General features: G+C 42.6%; 1 protein-coding gene across 1 annotated transcript in view; it reads left to right on the top strand.

Moving 5' to 3' along the window:
* Window positions 1-20037, top strand: part of FAM8A1 (family with sequence similarity 8 member A1) — a 69408-nt gene that overhangs the window by 9116 nt on the left and 40255 nt on the right. The window contains exon 2 of the mRNA XM_030211353.1: window positions 10826-10946. Within this exon, the coding sequence (XP_030067213.1) occupies window positions 10826-10946 (121 nt within the window). The remainder of the gene's footprint in view (window positions 1-10825; window positions 10947-20037) is intronic.

A 20037-nucleotide genomic window follows, 5' to 3' on the forward strand; every position in this document is an offset into this window, starting at 1 on the left:
GAGGCATGCCTCTCGCCGCGTCGGAGTGGCGTGTGGTTCTCGGCCACTCAGCTCAGGGGAATTGGTTGCAGTTCAATTTCATGGAACTTTGGGCGTTTCAGTTGGCGCTCCTAGCTTTCGAGGTGTTGTTGAGAGTTCAACCAGTCCAAGTTCTCTGCGACAATGCGACGGCGGTAGCGTACGTCATTCGGCAGGGCGGAACTCGAAGTGCTCTGCTGGCAGAAGAGGCGTCCGTGCTGTCTCTTGGGGCAGAGAAGCGTCGAGTTCGGTTGTCGGCGGCTCACATAGCGGGAGTGCTAAGTGTACAGGCCAAGTTTTTCAGTCACAGTCACTTGGATGCCGGGTAGTGGGAGCTCTGTCCGCCGGCTGTCAGCCAGATTTCGGATCGCTGGCTGGTGATGGATTTCATGGCTTGATTCTACAATCTCAAGGTGACCCGGTTCTTCAGCAAAGTGCAGCTGTGACCAAGTGGTAACAGCACTGGTCTTGTAATGCAGAGGTAGACGGTTCAAATCCCACTGTTAGTACTAATAAAGCTGTGAGCAACAACAGTTAAGAGGCAGAGAGTTTGAGTCCAAAGGAATGGGCGCTATTCTTCAGCCATGGCCGTTGGAGCTTCTATATGTCTTTCCTCCGTAGCCGATGGTCAGTCAAGTAGTGGGGAAATCTCTCGTCTTCCAGGTCCGGTAATACTTATTGCGCCGGACTGGCCCAGTAATCCTTGGTATGCAGGCTTGATTCGCCTCCTGATCGACGAGCCGTCCCACCTGTCTCACTGGCCGGGTCTTATCCTTCAGGGGCCAGTAGTCATGAAAGATCACGCTCCATTTGGGCTTATGGCCTCGCCTTTGTACGGTCGCGTCTGAGGTGTCCAGGATAGCCGGAGGCAGTTTTTGGGACCATGTTACAGGCGCGCAAATGTTCCACTTCTATTGCGTATGATGGAGTGTGGAGGTCGTTTGTGGCTTGGGGTTCCTTGGCAGGCATTTCCCCTCAATCAGACCCTCTTAGGTCCGTTCTGGCTTTTTTGCAGGAAGTGATAGTTAAGGAACTGTCGCTAAGTACTTTAAAGGGTCAGTTAGCGGCATTGGCTTCCTGGAGGGGTCGTTCGGGGAGCCACTCCTTAGTGTCTCTTCCGGAGTTCGTTCGTTTTCTTAGCGGTGTAGGGCATCTCAGACCTCCTTGGGTTCTGGTGGTGCCGGATTAGAATTTGAACCTGGTCCTTAGGGCGTTTCGGCGGTCTCCTTTCGAGCCCCTGAGTAAAGATCTTGAATGTTTTCAAGTTGAAGACTGTGTTTCTGGTGGCAATGGCTTCAGCCAGGCAGGTGTCTGAGCTTCAGGCCCTTTCGTGCAGAGCCCCTTTCTCCATTTTTTCAGAGGCGGGAGTGACAATTCAAAGGGTGCCGTCCTTGGTTTCTAAGGTAGTCACGCGTTTTCACGTTAACCAGGGAGTGGTGTTGCCATCCATCCTTCAAGCAAGAGGATTTCCCTCACAATTTTCGAGCTCTACGGGGTTTAGACGTTAGGGGACCTCTGATGTGTTATATGGAGGCGACTAATTCGTTTCGAAAGCAGATCATCTTTTTGTGCTGTTCGCATGTCATAAGAAAGCAAACATGACCTCTAAGGCCACGGTCGATCGGTGGCTTAGGGAGGCTATTGCGTCGGCTTACCTGTTGTTGGGGGATTTTTTCCCTATTCGCATTTGGGCACTCTCCAAGAGGGTTCAGGCCTCTTCTTTTGCGGAGTGTCATCTGGTGTCGTTGGAGGACATTTGTTAACCGGCGTCTTGGTCGTCTTGGCATTCCTTTGTTATGCATTGCCGTCTTGATGTTGCTGCGTGTCGAGAGGCGCTTGTTGGGACTTCTGTGTTGGCGGCCGGAGTAGGCCGGTCCCACCCTTGATGAAGATTGCTTTGGTACATCCCACAAGTCTCTGGATTGATCTGGGGACGCTATGGAAGGTAAAATTATGTCTTACCTGATAATTTTCTTTCCATTAGTCCCTCAGATCAATCCAGAACTCCTCCCTGGAATTCGCTTTCGTAATCTCTGATCGGATTCAGTATACTTCAGTCAGTTCTGTTCACGTTCCTTTGTCTATGGATGGGTAAGGCTGTTATGGTGTGTTTATATTTACATTTCTAATTTATAGCAGCTCGGAGAGTTTCTTCCAAGTTTATGCTGCTTTTGCAGAGACAGGAGAGTGTTCTATGGTTCTTACTGCTTTGGTATTGTTATACTGAAGTGAGGCTGGCTGCACATGCTCTATTGTAGCAAACTTCTGAATTCTCTCTATCTAACCTGCTAGAGGAGGGGCATAACCCACAAGTCTCTGGATTGATCTGAGGGACTAATGGAAAGAAAATTATCAGGTAAGACATAATTTTACCTTTCAATGATTGCGTGGCCTTGACTCTGGCCAAGTTTTGCTGTACGCTTTATCAAAAGGCACTCTGCAATTCCACCTACAAACATATGTGAACCACATTGGATTCAACTAGTTATATCCCTTCTTCTTACTCTTAGACCTAGCCAATTTATTGGATTTACAAGCCCTTAATACCAAGCTCAATCTAATCACCTCTTGGCTTTCTAGTAATAAAATAATTCTGAACCCTAAAAAATGTAAGGCACTTTTAGTGTTTAAACAAGGTACTAGCACTCCTGTTTCACCCTTGACTCTTCAGGGTGACCTTTGGTTACAACATTAAAAATACTAGCCCCCCTGTTTACTAAGCCACGCTAGCGGCTGCTGCACGGCAGTGCTGATACAGCCCATTCAAAGTGAATGGGTTGTGTCGACAGTAGCGCGCCACAGCTGCTAGCACAGCTTAGTAAATGGGGGTAAATGTCATACTTGATGATAGGCATAGCTATCAGGCTTTGGCTTTCATCAGTGATTCATTGCTCTTTTTATAAGCTTCAACAGATTCAGTCTGTGAGATATCTCTTCCACCAAGTTGCTCTTGAAACACTGATTCATGCTCTGGTTATTAATATCTTGATTATTGCAACATGCTTTACAAGGGCCTTAGGATCTTAGACATTAAACGTCTTCAATTGATTCAAAATGTCGCAAACTTACCTTGTCTTAGTGGAAGGCATTAAATGGTGTTCCGCAGGGTTCACCACTTTCCCCTGTGTTGTTTGATTTGCTAATGAGATCACTATGCACTTCATTTATGCAGATGACATAACCGTATTCCTACCATGTTCTCTGTCTTGTGTAGAAACTTTCTCATATGCAGTTGTGTATCAAACCAGTAGATTCTTGGATCTCTATCCACCATTTGAAATTGAACAAGAAGAAAACTAAGTTTGTCTGGATAGGATCAAGTGAAGATGCGAGATACATGCCGTATTTTTCAATTGATGAGAACATGTTTTCATTAGATGTGCTGCCAAAATTTTAAGGGGTAGAATTGGATAATCTTCTAACAATGCAGCTATATGTATCTTTGATGCTGAAAAAAAATTATCTTCTCAGAAAACCTAGAGCCACTAAAACTAAATTTCAATCTATTTGATTCAAGGCTCTCGTTAATATACAATGCTACCCCTCCACCAATTCGATCCACCCTGTCACTATGATATAGTTTGTATCCCGGTATGACAGTGTCCCACTGGTTATCCTCCTTCCACCAGGTCTCAGAGATGCCTATTATATCTAATTTTTCATTTAGTGCAATATATTCTAACTCTCCCATCTTATTTCTTAGGCCATCTCAGACCCTGGAGTACTTGGGAGTGTCTTTCAATACAGCACGAGGTCGGATTTTTCTTCCTCGGAGTAGAATTCTCAAGTTACAATCTCAGTTGGGCATTTCTGCACAGACATGTTCTCTGTTTTGGGGATTATCTACAAGTTTTGGGCTCAATGGCAGCAACGATAGACCACAAACGGATTCTCTGCAGTTGAGATTGCCTCTACTGGCTCGGGAACGCAGCAGCCTATTTTGGTGGCTGCGAACAGCCAACTTGATCAAGGGGATGCCGCTGGATTCACCTCAGTGGACAGTAGTAACAATGGATGCCAGTCTCAAGGGCTGGGGAACCCACTTCATGGGACGGTTTGTGCAAGGTCTTATTGTCCCCCTCAGGAGGCATCCTACTCGATCAACCTCTTGGAAACCAGAGCGAATTTGTCAGCTCTGGAAGCATTTCGCTCGCTGCTAGAGGGCGAGTTGGTACTCATTCTTTCAGACAACACAACAGCGGTGGCTTATGTTAATCGGCCAATTACAACAGGAAACATCAAGACTCATGGCATGGGTGGAGCTTCATCTGGCCGCCCTCTTGGCTTCCCATGTAGCAGAGACAGAGAACATTCACGAGGATTTTCTCAGTCGTCACACACTGGATCCGGGAGAATGGTCTCTCAGTCCGCAGGTTGGACTGGTGTACTGAACAGGACAGTTAGCCTGGTCTGTGATCCAACATGCTGTAGTCTTTTGTGGATTTAGAATTAGAGAGTGCGCCTGTAACCATTTTGATGCCTTGTCTAAACAGTTTTGCAGGGGGACCAGAATAAGGTTAATGTTCGTAGCATGATGAATGATATGATGTTGTCTGTGTAAAAGTAGGTACTCATCCCTAAGGGTTGTATTAAGGCAGCAAGAGGGTTCAAGAAAATAGTAGAGAATTGGAGAGAGAATGGAGCCTTGAGGGACTTCACATGATAGGGAGTAAGAATCAAATGATTATTTAACATTGAGACCTTAAATGTACGGTTTTCAAGAAATAAGGTAAATCATTTAAAGACTAAACCCTTAAGACCAATAAGACAGTTGAGAAGCAGATCATAATTTAATCTTATGAGAGATTTTAAAAGGCTGTATTTGGATTATTTTGATTTAAAATTATTTATTTATTTGTTGTATTTGTATCCCACATTTTTCCACCTATTTGCAGACTCAATGTGGCTTACAATATTTCAACTTGGCACGCGCCTTTCAGAAGTAGATAAACAATTGGTTACAAAAAAGAACAAGTGTAACAATGGATATTATCAATTCAATAAATCAGAAAACAGACAGATTATCAAGTAAGTAGTGATGTGTTGAAGTTCCTATTATTGATTATTATGGTAAGTCTTGTTAAAAAGGAAGGTCTTTAGTGATTTTCAAAAGTTAATAAGGTCGTAAATATTTTTCAAATCAAGTGGTAGTGCATTCCACATCTGCGTGCCTATATAGGAAAAGCAGGACGCATGCAATAGTTTGTATTTTAAACCTTTACAGCTAGGAAAGTGAAGTCCCAAGAATGTGCGTGCTGATCTTTTAGCGTTCTTGGGTGGCAAGTCGATAAGGTCTGACATGTAAGCTGGAGCATTTCCATGGATGATTTTATGAACCAGGGTGCAAACTTTGAACACCGAACGTTCTTCAACTGGAAGCCAATGGAGTTTCTCTCTTAGGGGTTTTGCACGCTCATATTTTGTCTTTCCAAATAAGAGTCTAGCTGCAGTATTCTGGGCTGTCTGAAGTTTCCTGATGATATGTTCTTTGCAGCCGGCATACAACGCATTACAATAGTCCAGGTGACTCAGCACCATTGATTGTACCAAGTTGCGAAAAGTGCCTCTGGGGAAGAATGGTTTCAGTCTTCTGAGTTTCCACATTGATTGAAACATCTTCTTGGTTATATTCTTCACATGGTTTTCAAGTGTGAGATTTCGATCAATGGTCACTCCAAGAATCTTCAGGGTGTCTGAGACAGGAAGAGAGAAGGTTGGTGTGGTTAAGGAGGTGAATTTAGTTGAAAATAACAGAGAAACTATATTTGCAGTGGTTCGGGAGGGGATTAAAGCCTTTATACAGGAAAAGTTAATTCTGTTGTGGGAGTAGGGTAAGGCAAACAAGGGCCAAAATAGGGGAGAAAGATGTTAAGGGTAAACTTAAACTTGTAGATGCAAAACATAAATTGAATTGTGATCCCACTGTGCTAGTTGAACTACAACAGATTAGAGAAAAATTACAGGGCATTTTTGATGGGGGATTGATCTTCCACTTGTAGCATATGTGCCAGCTTTATTATGAGAAAAGTTATTGGTTGATAAGCTAAAGAAACAGTTTCTCAAAGAGCGTCCAGCTTTGTTTAATGGAATTGTACCGGTAGATTGGAGGGTGGCCAATGTAACGCCCATTTTTAAAAAAGGTTCCAGGGGAGATCCGGGAAATTATAGATCGGTGAGTCTGACGTCGGTGCCGGGCAAAATGGTAGAAGCTATTATTAAAAACAAAATTTCAGAGCACATCCAAGGACATGGATTACTGAGACCAAGTCAGCACGGCTTTTGTGTGGGGAAATCTTGCCTGACTAATTTACCTCAATTCTTTGAAGGAGTAAACAAACATGTGGACAAAGGGGAGCCGGTTGATATTGTGTATCTGGATTTTCAAAAGGCGTTTGACAAGGTACCTCATGAAAGGCTACAGAGGAAATTGGAGGGTCATGGGATAGGAGGAAAAGTACTACTACATAACATTTCTAAAGCGCTACTAGGGTTACGCAGCGCTGTACAATTTAACATAGAAGGACAGTCCCTGCTCAAGGAGCTTACAATCTAAGAGACAAATGTACAGTCAATCTGATAGGTCAGGCAGATTGGGGCAGTCTATATGTTCGAAAGGTTAGGTTCCGAAAGCAGCATTGAAGAGGTGAGCTTTAAGCAAGGATTTGAAGATGGGTAGGGTGGGGGCTTGGCATAGGGGCTCAGGAAGATTGTTCCAGGCATAGGGTGAGGCAAGGTAAAATGGGCGGAGCCTGGAGTTGGCAGTGGTGGAGAAGGGTACTGAGAGGAGGGATTTGTCATGTGAGCGGAGGTTATGGGCAGGAACGTAGGGGGAGATGAGGGAAGAGAGGTAGTGAGGAGCAGCAGCGTGAGTGCATTTGTAAGTAAGGAGGAGAAGCTTGAATTGTATGCGGTATCTGATCGGAAGCCAGTGAAGTGACCTGAGGAGAGGGGTGATATGAGAATAATGGTTTTGGCGGAATATAAGACGTGCGGCAGAGTTCTGAACGGATTGAAGGGGGGATAGATGGCTGAGTGGGAGGCCTATTGTGGATTAAAAACTGGTTGAAGGATAGGAAACAGAGAGTGGGGTTAAATGGGCAGTATTCACAATGGAGATGGGTAGTTAGTGGGGTTCCTCGGGTCTGTGCTAGGACCACTGCTTTTTAATATATTTATAAATGATTTAGAGATGGGAGTAACTAGTGAGGTAATTAAATTTGCTGATGACACAAAGTTATTCAAAGTCGTTAACTCGCAACAGGATTGTGAAAAATTACAAGAGGACCTTACGAGACTGGGCAGCTAAATGGCAGATGACGTTTAATGTGAGCAAGTGCAAGGTGATGCATGTGGGGAAAAAAGAACCCTAATTATAGCTACGTCATGCAAGGTTCCAGGTTAGGAGCTACAAGAAAGGGATCTGGGTGTCGTCGATAATACACTGAAACCTTCTGCTCAGTGTGCTGCTGTGGCTCGGAAAGCGAATAGAATGTTGGTTATTATTAGGAAAGGTATGGAAAACAGGTGTGAGAATGTTATAATGCCATTATATCGCTCCATGGTGCGACCGCACCTTGAGTATTGTGTTCAATTCTGGTCGCCGCATCTCAAGAAAGATATAGTGGAATTGGAAAAGGTGCAGCGAAGGGCGACTAAAATGATAGCAGGGATGGGACGACTTCCCTATGAAGAAAGACTAAGGAGGCTAGGGCTTTTCAGCTTGGAGAAGAGACGGCTGACGGGAGACATGATAGAGGTATATAAAATAATGAGTGGAGTGGAACAGGTGGATGTGAAGCGTCTGTTCACGATTTCCAAAAATACTAGGACTAGGGGGCATGCGATGAAACTACAGTGTAGTAAATTTAAAACAAATCGGAGAAAATGTTTCTTCACCCAACGCGTAATTAAACTCTGGAATTTGTTGCCGGAGAACGTGGTGAAGGCGGTTAGCTTGGCAGAGTTTAAAAAGGGGTTAGACGGTTTCCTAAAGGACAAGTCCATAAACCGCTACTAAAATGGACTTGGGAAAAATCCACAATTCCAGGAATAACATGTATAGAATGTACGTTTGGGAAGCTTGCCTGGTGCCGCTGTTGTGGACAGGATGCTGGGCTTGATGGACCCTTGGTCTTTTCCCAGTGTGGCATTACTTATGTACTTATGTAGGATCTCTACAGGGAGAAGGGAGAGTTAGAGAGTGTAGTCCCTTTCTTTGTGTTAGGTCCAACTGAAATTTGATTGCTAGATGTGGAGATTGACTGAAGACGTGACAGCATGTACAGATTGGTTAAAAACCAAAAGCCCCAGGGTTGGATATTTAGAATATGTGGCACCATCCTGGTTGGACACTTCTTGGACTTTGTGGTTTTTTTATCTTTCTGTAATGCCTGTAAGGGAGAGGTGACTCCTCTACTAGTAAAAATTTTTAAATTCTGTATGAGAGTAGGGGGAAGAAATTGCCCCAAACCATGAAGCAGGCGAGTATCTTAACTACTCTTAAGGAACTTTATGTAGTTCATATTGCCATATCTCTCTTTTTAAGTATTGATGGTAATCAACCCATCACTCTGCATTTTCTTTATTGCTCCTCACCTATGGAATTCCCTACCTGAAGATATTCATTTCATGCAGTCATACATTAAGATTTAGTTAGTCTTTTGAAGATCTGCCTTTTCACTTGGATCTTCTGAGGAGGTTAACACTGTGGTGAGGTCAGTGGACCGATGTGACCCACTCTCATAGCAGACATAGCTTTGAACTTACCTCTTTGTCTCTTTTATCTGTTTTTAGCAAGTTTGTAGTTTTTCTGATTTCTGTCATTTTTATGTTTTGTTGTAAACCACTTTGATTTTAATTTGAAAGATGGTATATCAATCCATAATAAACATAAAATTTTGGCTGGGATTCTGGTGAATCAACATAAGATCATATAAGCGTTGCCATACTGGAACAGACAGAAGGTCCATCAAGTTCAGCATCTTGTTTCCAACAGTGGCTAATCCAGGTTACAAGTACCTTGCAAGATCCCAAAACAGTACAATACATTTTATCCTAGAAATAAGCAGTGAATTTTCCCCAAGTCCATCTTAATAATGGTTTATGGACTTTTAGGAAGTTATCCAAACCTTGTTTTAAAACCCGCTAAGCTAACTGCTATTACCACATTCTTTGACAACGCATTCTAAAGTTTAATTACATGATGAGTGAAATATTTTCTCTGATTTGTTGTAAATTTACTACTTTGTAGTTTCATAGCGTGCCCCCTAGTCCTAGTATTTTTGGAAATAGCAAACAAGCAATTCACATCTACCTGTTCCACTGCACTCATTATTTTATAGGCCTCTATCAGATCCCCCTTCAGTTATCTGGCAACGTAATGCCCAGCCAGGTAAATTTGGACCAGGTAGAGTTTGAAGGAGAGAGGTCCGGAAATATACAAAATATTAGAACTGGCCTGGGTGACTGAAAAGGGCACCATCCTGTTGTTAGAGAAGGCTTTCAGTAGGATGCAGTGGAGATTCTTTTTGTAAAGCACAGCAAATAAAAGCGGAGATCTGCAAAACACCAGAAGGCTAGAAACAACAGCAGAATATGAAGATAAAAATGTGTAAAAGTTCAAAGCAATTTTATTGTTGCAATCTACAGGGAACTCAAATGGCAGAAACCCGACATGGCTACATTTTCCCAAATAAAGACTTCATCAGGGGCATACTGTTGGATGAATAAAGCCATAAATAATAAGTAAAACTCATTAAAACATTTGTATGTCAAAAATGGTATTAATACACATGCATAAAATATAGTAAAAATCATTAATAATCCAGCTAAAAGACACTGAAAAACTAAGATTAAAAAAATAGAGTGATTGAGTATGTATGAGGGCACTAAGGAACACATATAAATAGCAAAGGACAGGCTCTAAGTTCATTGCCACGTATGAGAAGAGAAATTGAAACAGCACCTCCTTCAAGTGAAACAAAATTGTCCTAGAAAATTATAAAAAATGAAATTAGTAAAAGCACTCCCAATTTGAAAGTCCTTTATGAAGCTATACATAAAAATTAAATGAAAGGATGTATATAAAAGGGGTTCTGTATTACTTACAGGCATACTTTATCTGTAGGCGCTATTCTTTCTGAGTAATTCCTAACAATCCATAAAGGGGCATGAGTGATAATTTTTAGTTTTATGATGGTATACATCACTACTTAGTGATCCCTTGTGTTTGCATCTCTTATTGCTACTGAGCAGTTGTGTAGCCAGACTGTCATTTGTTGTTGTTGTTGTTGTTTTTTTTTGGGGGGGGGGTATGAGCCCACAGTGAGGGGGGCACAAACGTTTGCCCCATCCCCTGCTCTCTGTATGCCCCCCCCCAACCCCAGATACCTATGGCTACTGGCTGGGATCCCCAAGCCCGACAGCCGAAGAAGTTTTCCAACTTTCTCTGTTCAATCGCACTTTCTCTGGGCCACCATCCCTGCTCTGGACTCCCCCTGCCCCCACACATGCAAAAAATAGCATGGGCAGGGCAGTTACCCTTCTAGCGAATGCTTCATTTCTCAAAAACTGAGCATGCAAGTAGGAGCTGGGTCCCAGCTCAGCAGCGGTGGCCCATAGAAAGTGCCGTTGACAGAATACTGATGGAGAACAACTTTGGCCGGCAGGGCTTGGGGATCCCCACCATCCACAGCATAGATGCTTGGTTTCAATACAAGGGGGCCCCCTTGTGGCTACACCACTGGCACTGAGCTTAAGGATTTCAATGTATTGCCCGCATGCTTAAGTCTGTTTTCTTGTATTTCAGGTCGTGAGTATTTCATCCCATCTCTGGTGCAGAGGTTTATTGCTGAATTAGTGGATTTCTTTATTCTTTTCTTTGTGAAAGCTGCAATCATTTTAAGCATCATGCACTTCAGTGGCATAAAGTAAGTGGAACCAGTAAAGAGTTTCCAGTTAAGAACGTTTTTAGTTGCACAGTGCTTAATGCCCTGGTTCTTGGGATGAAAGGAACTGGGTTTGAATCTATAATCATGCCTAGTACGTTATCAGAATCAGTGTTCCTTATATGACAGTGTTTCAGAACTCATTTAATGTTTTGCTCACCTTATATTTGAGAGCCTTTAGCTCTTTATATGGTGTCTGTTTTATTTTTTCCCTTTCCTTTTTTCCTGTGATTTAGCAATTTGCAGTTTAAATTGATAAATTTGTTGTCATATGCAACTTCAACATACTCATATTTTACCTGGCTTTTAATATTTAAAAAGTTAGATTAAGGAGATCACGTGATGTGCTGAATAGGGAGGCTGTGTTAGTCAGAGCTCCCCGGCTCCTGTTCCTTCACACCCCTGATTTGAGCTAAAATCGGCACGGATTTTGTCCTACCTTCTCCTCCTTGCTAGAGTCATTCTATGGAAAACTTTGTACACCACTCGCCTCCAGCTATGATTAGCAAGGCAAAAAGAAAGGATAGGGAGCGACTTGTGGTGGGTGGAGAGACTTCCAAGATGGCGGACCAAACCGAATACTTGATATAGCTCAGCAAATTAGCAAAATGGTGCTACTTGCTTTGAAGGAGCAGTTTCCGAGTCTAGCACAATTTACTGAGCTCTCACGTAAAGTGGTGGATTTTGGTAACTGCATGACAGAATGTGAATCCCACATTAACTCGATGGAAGATGCGACTAGGAAAACCCACGCCGATCTTCAGGCACTTCAACAACGGGCCCTAATTCAATGTGAATCCAAACTGGAGGACTTAGAAAATAGATCACGCAGGAATTCCCCGAATCAGTGCAAGATGCTGAGTTGTTGGGGTTTTTGGAAGCGTGGATCAAGCTGAAATTGCTGCTGGAAAATTCTCTAGGTGAGCTCCACGTCGAGCGAGCACATCGGCTGGGTTGCGTGGCAGCAGGAGATCGTAGACCGCGCTCCATCATTGTTCACTTCACTTTGGTCATAAAGAATTGGTGCTTCGTGTCTATAGCCAGAGCAAGGATTTCGTTATCAGAGTGTTCGTATCCTGATATTTCAGGACTATTCTGCAGGCGTCGCAGCTAAGAGGAGAGCGCTTGGTGAACAAGCAGGTACGTTTCACCTTACAATATCCAGTGCGCCTCCACACTGCTCACAATGGGGTTCCACATACCTTTGAGACATTGGAGGAGGCCACTCAATGGTCTCCAGCTTCTTCTCTCAACTCCTTCAGAGAATCCAGTGGCGAGTGGCCCAGGATAACTGTCATTGTTTCTGTGGTTATTTTATTTTTTTCTGTGGTTATTTTTTTTCTTTCTGTGTGCCTTTCTCAACTGATGGGTTTGCTGATTTGTTTTTGCACTTTGATATTGGATGATATTGTTTGGAGGAGGGGAGATCATGCGGGAGGAGGGAGTAAGCACAAGTGATCCGTGTATTTGTAATTTTGGGGGTCTCTGGGGCTTTTGCTGTCTGGGATATTGAGGCGGATGTGGGAGGAGGTGAGAGGGTTTGTTTGCATGCTTGTGTTTGTGTGGTATGTTTGGGTAGGGGCTTTACTTATATTTTGTTTGGATGAGCTTATGTCAGCTATGCATATGATTTCTTGTTTTATTTTTGCAGGGGATCTGGTGAACGCTGAGCACCAAACACCCTGTTTCTTGGCTATGTTCCTTCTGTATTTGAGTTCTTTAGTCTGGATGAGTGATGGCTGATGTGTGCACGACATCCTGGAATGTTTCAGGTATAGGCTGTCCTATTAAGCGCCAGAAGCTTCTCACCTTCTTACGCTGTCATAGAATCCAGTTGGCTTGTTTACAGGAGACCTGGCTGTCCGATTCAGAGTATATTAAATTGTGACATGATTGGGTTCAAAAGGTGGTGGCAGCTTCTTCTGGGGAGCGCAGGGCTGGTGTGGCTGTTCTTATTAGAAAAGCATTCCCCTGTGTGATTGAACAAAAGATACTAGACCCGGAAAGGCACTATGTGATTGTTAAATTACATTGACAGAATTTCAACATCATTGTGACAAATATTTATTGTCCTGCTGTGCAGAGCCATACCTTTTTACTTACTGTTATACAGCAGTGTTGTTCTTTGGGTAATTTTCCTATATTTCTTTTTGGTGATTTTAATTTGGTGATTTTAATTTGGTGATTGATCCTGGATTAGACAGGTTTCCCGCTTCTTCATAAAAACCTAATCCCTTGAAGGGGCTGCCTTATTTGTCTTCCAGTTTGGATGTTGCCAACATTTGGCATACACTGCATCCTCTGGAAAAGAGTTTTACCCATTTTGCCTGAGCCCACAGCGTGGCTTCCCATTTGGATTATATTTTTGTTTCTAGTTCTTGGTTCACTCTTCTTTTGAAGGCAGAAAGTAAGGACCCTGTTATTTCTGATCATTCTTTAGTTTGGGTGGAAGTTCAGTGGGCTGAGACCTTTCAATATATGCTCAGATAGACCTTTCCTAAATATTTATTCAAGGATGGTTCTTTTCAGAAGTATTTGGTAGATAAGTGGGAATTTTTTTTGTGCCTACAAAGTTATAAATAAGGATGATCCCCTTCTTTTCTGGCAGACTGCGAAGACGGTTTTACAGGGGGGAGGGGAGGAGGGACATCATAGGCTTTGCTATTAGACGGGGCCATGAATTGAATCGTTCTATATTGGCGCTGACCAGGGATCTGGCTCGGGAGTGGCGGAAATATATTGGTAATCTGACACCCTTAAATAAGGAAAGTTTCTTGGCAGTTCAAGCAACACTTAATGCTAAGCTACATGAGTGAGCGAGGAGAGCTCAGACTTATTAAAAGTACAAATTACAGGTGCATGGGAATAAGGCGGGCACTTTGCTTTCTATATTGATACATCAATGGTTGGGCGCTAAGCCGATTCATGCTATTTACTACTACTGCTTATCATTTCTGTAGTGCTACTAGACAAGGATGAGGGTGGCTTTTGTTCTAACCCTAGGGCCATGGCTGATCATTTTCATGGGTTTTACTAAAGTCTGTTCTCCTCTCCCAGTATCGGCAAGCTTTTCCTCGTTTGTTTGGGGGGCTTAGGTCTTCCTCACTTGCAAGAGACTGAGATGGATTCTCTTAATGCACCTATTACAGAAGGAGAAAATTAAAGGGGTGATCCATTCCCTAGCTTTGATTAAGTCGGCTGGGCCGGATGGTTACTCCGGGTAATTTTATCAACTATTGGAATCTCAAGTGGCCCCGGTTTTGAAATCCTTTTTTGATCAAGAGATAGCTCGGGGACTTTTCAAAAGAGTTTACTCAGGCATTACTTATGCTGATTCCCAGGCCAGGCAAGGATCATCATTATGTGACATCTTATCGCCCTATCTCATTACTTAATATGGACTCTAAAATTTTAGATTCTAGCTTTGACTCAGCACGTTACTGCCACGCTTGATTCATCATGATCAAGTTGGTTTTGTGCGTGCTCGGCATTCTGTTTTTAATGTAAGTAAGATCTCGGCTGCCTGGGAATCTTGTAATTTGCACAGTCAGGAAGCACTGGCATTGAGTTGGGATGCTGAGAAAGCTATTGATGTTCTCATGGCCCTTTCTTTTTTGAGTGCTCCTTTCTTTTGGCTTTTTTCAGGGTTTTTTTTTTTAATAGGTTTTGTGGGCTCTGTATGCCAATCCTAGTGTACAGGCTTTGGTTAATGGTGTACAATCCTTTCCCTTTATGATTCACAGAGGCATTCAAAAAGGATGCCCACTTTCTCCTCTTCTTTTTGTTTTGTATTTGGAACCATTTTTGCAGAATATACAATTGCACCCGGACATTCATGGGGTGCGCCTAGGGGACTCTGTAGCATTTTCTGATGATGTTTTTCTTGTGTTGACTAGGCCTTTGCAGTCGGTCCTTGCTCTTCTCCAGCTCATTGCCTTCTTTGGGGTAGAAGATTACTTTAAGCTTAATTAGCAGAAAATGGTCACTATTCCTGTTAATATCACACTTGAGAACTTGGCGGGGGTGCAATGTCCTTTTCATTGGGGAGGTGAGGCTACTAGATATCTGGGGGTTTGGTTGCCTCTTTCTTTAGATAGGTTGTATGAGGTCAATATTAAACCTTTACTGACTTTCACAAATTCTTTATTAACTAATTGGTTCCCTTTGTCTTTGGCCATGATGGGCCGATTGTTGCTTTTTCAGATGGTTATCTTACCAAAATGTCTGTGTTTTTCAAACTATTCCATTTCTTTTCATAGGCGGGACAAATTACAGCTCCAATTGATGGTACTATGCTTTCTTTGGAAGGGTAACAAAGCACGCTTAACCTATAAACAATTGACATATGCACTGCAACAGGGTGGCCTGGGACTCCCAGGCTTAGATTTATATAATAGAGCTTGCCATCTTAGACATATGAAGGACTAGTTGAAATAAACTGACTATTACACACCTCTTTCCTATGAGCAGAGAATGTTCTATACACAGTGCCACGCCGTGTGCTTGCTTACATCAAACATAGGTGTCTTGTAGCTCCCTTGAGGAAGATGTGGCTCCCTTGAGGAAGATGTGGGTGTGCTTATGTAAGAAGAAGAATTTGAATTTTCGGGTTAGAGTGTGGTTGAGTCTTCAAGGTAACAGTGACTTCCCAGCTGGCATGACTGACAAATCCTTTGTGGATTGGGAAGAGAGTGGGGTTTCCTTTCTTAAGCATTGTATTATGGAGAATGGGACAATTGCCTCTTTTACCCATTTTTGTGCTCCGTATGATCTTAATCTAGCCAGCTGTTTTCCTTACCTACAGGTGTGGTGTGTATTTTCCGCCTCTTAGCCCCCCCCCCCCCCCCCCAGGGAGGAAAAACACAGATAAGAAAGAGAATTTAGACTCCATTAGGCGCAGCCAGTAAATTACCTTTATTAGTATCTCATAGAGCCAAAAAATACAAAATAGTTCTCTCCCTGGAGCAGGTTGCCAATCAGCAGTGCACATCCTAAAAGACACGGTCTGCTCAGCTAATTCTGCCCCGGACATCACATATATACTGTTACAAGTTACATTTTCCCGGAACTCATGTGATTTCCCATACACCAGAACCATTAGGGAGCCTTGTACCATATATGGAATTGTTCCTGTATTCTATCAGTCTCTTCTGATGTGTTTGCATGTGAACAGTCTGTGGCCATTGGTTAATTACTTATGAGTTCTGTGTCAGTTCTGCATGCACAGCCAGAACAATACCCTTGTGTCCTCTCTCTGTCTTTCTCCCTTAGCCCTCACACTGTGTCCTCAGCCTGTCAGCAACTGCCAAGGTTGCAGCCACCTTATATGAAAAACATACTCAGCTGCAAACTAAATGTTATGAAGTGTCAGCTCTCAGCTCCTGAGAAAGCAATGATTGTTACACAAGACGCTGAGTTACTAGGCTAACATGTGAGATCCAAACTGAGCAAAGTACAGGCCTTAGGCCTAGCCCTTAGGAACAGGCCTAACAGAGGAAAGAATATACAGTGGTGGTATGTCACATCATTATCTATGATGGCTTTGACAGATGACAAGACTGAGAAAGTGGAAGAAACTTTTCTACTGGGAAATGCCATTACGCAGAGAGTTTCTTTCTTATGTAAGGTCTACGTGCAGACCTCCCTTCTTTAAACTTTCAGAAGGGGACGACTGCATGGTCTGGTGACTTAGGAACTGATCTACCTCCAGAGTTGTTCCAACAACTGATTTGTAAGCCTTTGGTCATACTTGCTTCTGCAGTTCGTCAGGAGCAACATTACAAGTTTTTGTTCTGCTCGCACTTTTCTCCTCGGAGGGATTTTAAAGTGGGACTGTCTCAAATGTTCACAACCAGAGGCCACTCTGGGTCACATGTTCTGGGCCTATGCTTTGGTTCAACAATTTTGACAGTTGTTTCAGTGACAAATTCAGGGCATTTTTTGGATTTTGTTTGCCCCTGCAAGCTTGGCTTTTTTTTGTTTGATAATTATACCAATAGTTCTATTTGTCCAAATAAGACTAAACGTGCTTTACTGTTTTACTTGTTCCTTTTAGTTAAACATGTAATTTTATTACAGTAGTTAACAGGCTGACACTTCTAATGTGACTCTGGCTTAATATGGTGTATGTCCTCATGATTTTGGAATGCTATCGAACAGGCTAGAATTATCCGGGCCACTGGGTTAGATTTCAGTGTATTTGGAAGCCTTTTTGGCTAGCCATGTCACATCAGGTAGTCAGCTGGCTTTGAATTATTGTTACTTGTTGTATTACTCATCCTTTTGTTTGCTCTTGGATCTGTTCAAGAGTTTACCAGATCTGAAAGGACAGGATTCTATTGTATATGGGTGGGAAGGGAGGATGGGAGGGATTGTGGGTGTTTTTTGTATAATCAAGAATCCTTTGGAACACTCTTAAGCTGCTGTTATTGTTTTGGTTGTTTGTTCCAGTAAACATTTGTGAAACAAACAAAAAAAAAAGAGCAATGTACACGCCTTTCTAGCAGGCCTAGCCCTTAGTAACATGCCTAACATAGGAAAGAATATACATTTCCCTCTTGAAAGGCTGAAAGGCGAGGAGCATGAAGCCTTTCACACACACAGAGCACACACAGAGGTGGAAGACTGGAGGGTGGTTTCTACAGAGCCAGTACTGGAAGTGCCTCAGAGAGAATAGGTCACAAGGGATATTTCAGCTAAAACAATCGCTGATTAACAACAAAAAATAAAATTTAGAGGACAAAAATGGGGTGCAGGAGAGAATGATATGTGTAAGGGACAGCATGAAGCAATGGTATGGTACCATGAGCCAAAGTGGGTACGTGAACAATTAAAACTATGATGTCATGTGTGTTACACAAGGGCACAAACCTGAAAAACAATTTCTTACACAAGAACACAAACCTGAAAACCAAGCATCAGTAGAAAAATCAACAGGAAGAGCAGAAGTTAGCATACAGAATAGTAAATTAAGAAATTTCAACATGTCATATCGAATTTTCTGAAGCCACTTAGCATTAGTTGCGGCCTGCAAGCCAGGAGTAAAGAGAGAACCTGCACCAGTGAAAGAAAATAAACGAAATTCAGCAGGAATAGAAAATCAAGTCTATAGGTGTATGTAAATGAGTAGAACAATGCCAGAAAATATCCATAGAAGGAAAAACAGCACGATTAGAATTAAAAGGAAAAGTGGTCACACAAGACAATACTTGATCTAAGTGTTGACTTGTACCAGAAAAGGAAATACATAGAAGACATGAGAAAGAGAGAGAGAACGATTACGGTTACCACAATACAGGAATAGTTAACTAGTATAGCAGCAGACAGCATATGATACCAAGCATTAGAAAACTAGGCAACAGAAGCTGCAGACATATTAGGAGTAGTATTAATGGTAAGAAGACAAACAGAGGGTGGAGAGTAAGCAACAAGAATAGGAGAACAGCAAAGAGTTGTAAGAATGAAAAGCAAATACTTCATTATAGCAAATACTTCATTATGGCAAAAGTCCAAAATGCACAGTTCAAAATAAACAAGTCCTTCTCAAGCTCCAGACAAAACAGTAGATGAAGGGCGAAGATCAGATAGATGGTTCCAGGAAGAATCTCCTTCAAGGAAAGATGATGTTTGGGTAAGAGTCCAAAGGCAAAAAGTGTCCAGATTAGACAGGAGCAGTCTAAAGTTTGTGTAGTACTTAAGCAGCAGGAACTTGGCATCAAGCTTGAGTGAAGTTCTCCAGCATCCGATGGTAGTAGTTTTGGGAATGATTCCTTTCCTGATCTCCAGGATTTGGTGTCTGTTTAACTGCGGCTATGAAATGGAGCAGGAGGATGATAAGAAGTATACCACAGATGGTTCCTAGGACCAACCTGAGTGTTATCTGTCTGTCAGTCAAGGTCCGGAATGCTCTCCTCTTTTCCATGCATCCGAAGGGACTCCAAACTGTTGTCTCAATCAATTGTTCACGTGGGTCATCTGGGTCAGATGTTAAGTACTCCGTTTTCGACCCTAAATTCTCACTTGGGTTGTTGTTTTCTTCACCGGATTTGAGACGAGGGTTCCTATTGAAGCACCTCCCCTTTGCAGCCGGGCTTACCCTTGCAAGAAGTTGGTCTACTCTGGTTGTGTAATCTCAGCTCCAACCTCTGTAACCTTATAGCAGTGTGATAAGTGTACCCAGGAGCCTATATGTATGGACCTTCCCATTGAGGTGAAGCTCAATTTTCCCTCTTGATAACCTTGATTAGGACCCAGTCTCCTGCTTGGACCATTCCGAGCCCAATAGGTTCAGGATCTGTGGACACTACTGAGCAACAACAGAAAATGAAAAACACTCAGAATGGAAGCGGTAAAGGGATGGCCCCCCAGTGGGTTTGTGTGTGAACAATTTCAAACAGCTCAAAAGTATCTCCCCTTTGCCTATAGAAGAACCAAGGGCGCAAATCTCTATCTAGGATCTTATATGAAATCAGCCAAAAGTGTACCAAATCTCCAGCGTTAGGTCTGGGTAATGGTATGCTTCCCTGTTCAAGTTTAAGTAGACCAATCCCATAGAAGCCAGTTGTTTCTAAAGTAAGAGTCCCTGGGCCTGTGGTGCAACTGTCACGTAAAGGTTCACACAATATATGAAACCTGTTGTAAGGACTCCAGGCAGTGTTATCAGGACCAGGATCCCAACTCAAAACAGACATGAGAAGGTTAAAAAGTTATAACAGTTCTTTCACAAATGTTGGAGTAATACAAATTGTAAATCCTCTTTTTAACAACAAAACTGTTGCTAGCAAGGCTGTGAGAATAATGACAAAAATGAAATAAATGAAAACTCTTGAACCGTAAGGCCCCAATCATCAATGTTGCAATGATCAGTATGAAAGGGGGCATGTTCAATATCACAACAGACAGTACAAAGTATGGCTGAGTCAAGTTTTGTTAAACGACATACAGGCAGCAGACTTCAGATATCTGAAGCAGGAAGTATGGTTTTGCAGCTTCACAGCAGCAGCTGATAAGACCTTGGTTCGGAAAAGTCCAAAGTAAATAGGATCCTTCCAAGTGTTGTGTGTGCAGGGTCTTT

Source organism: Microcaecilia unicolor, chromosome 1 (assembly GCF_901765095.1).
Source record: "Microcaecilia unicolor chromosome 1, aMicUni1.1, whole genome shotgun sequence".
NCBI lineage: Eukaryota > Metazoa > Chordata > Amphibia > Gymnophiona > Siphonopidae > Microcaecilia > Microcaecilia unicolor.